This window comes from Anoplophora glabripennis, unplaced genomic scaffold (assembly GCF_000390285.2).
Source record: "Anoplophora glabripennis isolate ALB-LARVAE unplaced genomic scaffold, Agla_2.0 scaffold379, whole genome shotgun sequence".
Taxonomy (NCBI): domain Eukaryota; kingdom Metazoa; phylum Arthropoda; class Insecta; order Coleoptera; family Cerambycidae; genus Anoplophora; species Anoplophora glabripennis.
This window is the reverse complement of record NW_019416487.1, coordinates 234,562-239,318: the sequence shown is the minus strand read 5'-3', so window position 1 is coordinate 239,318 and position 4,757 is coordinate 234,562. Positions and strand designations below refer to the sequence as shown.

At 33.4% G+C, this 4,757-nt stretch overlaps 1 protein-coding gene across 6 annotated transcripts in view; it reads left to right on the top strand.

Moving 5' to 3' along the window:
- LOC108906198 (patronin) overlaps positions 1–4,757 on the top strand; it is a 122,984-nt gene that overhangs the window by 66,491 nt on the left and 51,736 nt on the right. For all 6 annotated transcript variants that reach the window (XM_023454705.1, XM_023454702.1, XM_023454706.1 and 3 more), the window contains exon 2: positions 1,920–2,015. In XM_023454705.1, the coding sequence (XP_023310473.1) occupies positions 1,920–2,015 (96 nt within the window). The remainder of the gene's footprint in view (positions 1–1,919; positions 2,016–4,757) is intronic.

Genomic DNA, 4,757 nt, shown 5'->3' with positions numbered 1-4,757 from the left:
TTTGACTGAATTAATTATTTACAATTAATTTTACTAAAAATTACCTATGTGGTAATTGATTTTCAATACCCTGTCATTTTGGCATGTTTCGACCGGTAGACACGTCAATGTCGGAAGAATTTCTGTCGGACAAATTTAAATCGGCATTTGCAACAAAATTTCCAGTAACTTAAGCTAAAAATAAAAGATGTGGTCTTGACTTTTCAAGACCCCGGGGAATTGCCATGTTTTTTGGACTTTTCCGAATGGAAAAGCGGAGGAATCGAGAAAAGGCGCAGAGGAAAAGTGTGGTAGACTCGTCAAAACGAAGCTCCTGGAGTTATAAAGTATGTGGTAATCAACTTTCCAAGGGGGGCCTGTACTGTGGACAATATACACAACAATTCATGTTAAGACTAACATATCCTTCACCACAACTATTTAATTTGACCTTCGCTGTTAACATTAACTAATAAAGAAGTCGATGAACGACGAAAACAATCGCCGGTACATAAATGGCATCGTCAGTTTTCTGTCTTTCCAGCTATGTTAGTCAATCCATCAAATTGGTTACCTTCGTTGTTATAGATCGTTACCTGTTCGCCATTAGCTTTAAGTTTTTGATAAATCCTGCCTATGCTAACACAAAATGAGAATAAAACTTATTGCGGATGGCGAAAATCCGATCACAAAGTTGTGTTACTGCTCTTCTAGCTTTTTTCTGTGACAGGGCTTAGACGAATCCAATTTCGGGATCCCTACTTGATCCAACTTTGATTAGTTTGCGACGGAATACGCTGAATGTAAACTAGATCGAAATGTGAGCTGGTTTTGTACGTAAAACAGTTGAAATTGAAACTGCCAACTACGTTAGCGTCAGCTCGTTTTTTATGACAGTACAAAGCGTGTAGTAATTTGTGTAAAACGCGTGTTATAATCAAAGTTATATTATTAATCGGTGGCATCTCGTATGTTTCCATTCTGTTTGTTTGCAGTGGGACGCTAATATACATTAATTCGTTTCGAATTGATATAAAAAACGGTGACATCACGCGCGTAAGCAAATTAGTAATGTTGTTATTACAGTAATTCATTTGTCATTGAAATATTTACGATTTTATACTTCTTAGATTCAGTACAGAATTTGCTCGTAATTGAATTAATTTAAATGTATTGTCTTGGTGACAAATGCCTCTCTGGGTATGAATAACACGACTCTATATGTAACAAACAGATTTAAGCGACGATTTGTTTTTGTCATGGAAACGAAAATTGGTCAAGAGTTTCGCAAACACCTCCAGTAGGTGGCCTCGCTTTTTTTTATTGTACATTGTCGTCTTGTGAATCATATACGGGAGGAAATATTTATACGGTTGGTCGAGATGAAGGTGCCGTCCTCGTTAGTCGTTATTTGCGGCAATCTGCGAAACTTAATGTCGTCAGGGGCGCCAATCTTACATAAAACGTCGTGGGATGTAGAAAATTACACCCAATTTTAGATGATTTGATTATGGATGTTAAGGACTCTGCTTGCAGAGTTATTTTTCAGTCACACTCGCGTGTTAAGGTTCAGTTACTGGTTTGCATTTTACATAATTATTTTGTGATATGGGGTTAGATTCAGCAAAATTATTAAGTGATACCTAATGAAGGATGAACGGAACTTCAACAATTTTACTTTTCTCTTTCCTTTTGTTCTGCATGCTCTATTTTACGAAATTCCAGTAGCTAAAGACAATAAAAATACAAAACTTTTTTGCCTACGTTAAGGAGTGATAAATGTATCGAATATAAACAGATACATGCATAAAATCAATATACAAGTCTCTTTGTTTTGTTGCGCTCAACCGCCAATCTCTATTAAAATTTATCGAAATAAAAATGCCACGCCAGATACCTACATCTGACTTGTTAATTAACACACGTATTTTATTTTCTAGGCCAAACAGCGTGCGTCTATGAAATGGCTTCTGTCGAAGGCTTTCAACAACAAGGTCCCCGAGAACCTGAAGGAGCCGTTCTATAGAGACCATGAGGTAAGTTAAGAGCACATCCATTTATGTTATTCGGGCATGATATTGCGTATATTCTGATGTAAGGTCGGAGTTGTTCATAAAGAGGGACATCCGGCCCAAAACGAGGAAACTCTGAAAAGGGTACGACAGGGGGGAAATAGGGACTTGTGGAAGTCTCTTTTTTAGGTAAATAGTTAGCGCCCGCAAATCAGACATGCCAAAGAGAGATATGGAATGCCTTGTCGTTAAATAAGAAATCGTCTATTGTTCAAACTATTGAGGATATTGTGCCTCAAAATGCAGGAATAATTATTTATTTATTTCCCGATTAGGCTATTATCTATTTACGTGAAGAAATCAGTAATTGTAACAAATTTTTTACTTTTAACACACGAATAAAATAAACATATTATTTTTTAGTTTTCCTTGCAAATATGATTAAACCGTCAACAGTTAGACAGAATAACGATTAAACAATACAAAATTACAACAAAACAAAAGAGCAGGGAACCCGCAGAATACAACCAATAGGGTTATCAATGCTGTCAGTTAAGTTTAACAAAAATAAATTAAAGCAATAAATTACATAGGTAAGATTGCTTGAGAAATTTGGATTATGCTGCGTGCACTGGCCAGATTCCGAACGCTGCTTACTAAGTCCCTGATAGATTGGGTTGACGTTTGTTCACGGTCCATGATAAGTTCGCATAGGTCTTACAGAGAAATCCGCCTTGATTCTAGACAAGTGACCTCTCCGGAATTTACCCATTTTTTTTATTTCGATAAATTGCAAAATCCGCCTACGGTTCGTTTTTGCAGTCCTCAATATCGTGCAATAAAAGCTTAGTTGTCGCACTTATCATGTAAGATACTATTAAAAGTATTGTAAAAAGTTAACATTTCGATTAACATTGTTATCAATCGACACCTGGTTCATCACATTAAACAACTGTTTATAAGTTGGGCATACATTGTAGTTGTAGATATATGAATTAATTCTTGGGATCGGATATTTCTAGAAAGAACACTAAACCCAAACAAAACCGATAAATTGCAGTTATGTTCCAGATCATTTAAAATCTTACAACCAAATGTTAATGTTGCTATAACACATCTGCTACACATTGTATTCATTCCAAGCATAAATCTCTACCGCGTAGAAAACCTACTATCCTATGGTTTATTATATTTCTTGAAGTACAAATACCTTAAAACAATTTTCTTTAGTTTCTCCACACTATTAGTACAGAACAACCAATTTCAAATGGGCAAAACCTTCGGGTGCACACATTTATTAACATAAAAATGTATTTGTTTATTCTTTATATTTTTATTGCACATTTAGAATTTTGTTTGAAATTTTTTGTTTGTGTGAAATTAATATTTTGTATCAAATGTTATTCCTAAGTATTTCTTTCACATATTGAGTTTCAATGAAAGTTACATCCTCAATTTCATAGGGACGTGTTTTATACTTCTTTCTTATTACCAGTGAATGATATTGTACAGCATTTACTGATGTTGAAATTAAGTTTGTTTGCCTTACATCAATCATATAACGTTAATATCAACTTAATAATTTTCAGTAAGAATTTCTCTATATATTTTCAAGTCGTCTGCAAATAGAAGGCATCTAGAATTGACGCCTGATATTTGGCAAACCGTTAATAAAATAAAGAAACAGTAGCGGTCCTAAGTTGGAACCTTGGGGTAAGCTTTATGTTCGTTTGGAATGATACCATTATATTTTACTAAGAATGTTCTATTTCGTTTTAATAAGACGTCTGTTAACTTTAACAAGAAACTTTTGAAGATCGATCGAAATCATTGTGCTCTATTTTCAAACGCCTCAATATGAGTACTCGCATAAGATGTTAAACACGATTGAAGTTGTCAAAAACAACACATTTTTGGAAACTGCATATAATGTTCAACTTAGGCATAAATAATAATAGTCCAGACGGTATCTGTTTCAAAAAGCCATATTTGGGTGAGTCGTATATCCACGGAGATTTTTGGCTTTTTGGCTTTCAAATATCACTAGAAATGAAAATTTTTCCATGCGCATAAAAAAAAACGTGGGCTTAACTTTTGGCGGCACAATATGTTAAAAAAAATCGAAAAATGTCACATTTTTCTTCCTATTTAATTATGTATCTTTTCAAGAGTTGATTTTAGGCGAAAATCGAAGAGGACAAAAATGTTTGCAATTAAATTTTTTACAAAACACGTCTAGTTACAAATCGAACGAATCATGTTTATTATGGTAAAAATCGAAAAAATCGCAAACATGGGGTTAAAAAACAATACTTTTTAGGGATTTTTTTTGGGGTATTTAAATTGGGTATAGGACCTTTATACTTGGCACAAAAAACTTCATGTTATGTAGAATTATCACACCAAATTTCATCAAAATCGGTTCGATAGATTTTTGCATATAAATTTTAAAATGTTATGTTAAAATGTTATGTATGAGTGTAGTAAACCATGATCGTAATTGATGTCTCTCTTGCTTTAAGTTACATGTCTTCGGTTAAGTATATTCATTTAACTCCTACACTTTACCGAACTATTGTATCTTTCTTCTTTTTTTTTGTTTTTTGTTCTTTTGATGTTATTGAGTTTTTTATATTTATATTATGTACTATTTCAATGTAATTTAGCTCTATAAATGGAATTACTTCTGTTGGGCTAATAAATTATTATTATTATTATTATTATTATTATTATTATTAAACAAAAAATCCAGATCCATTATGGATG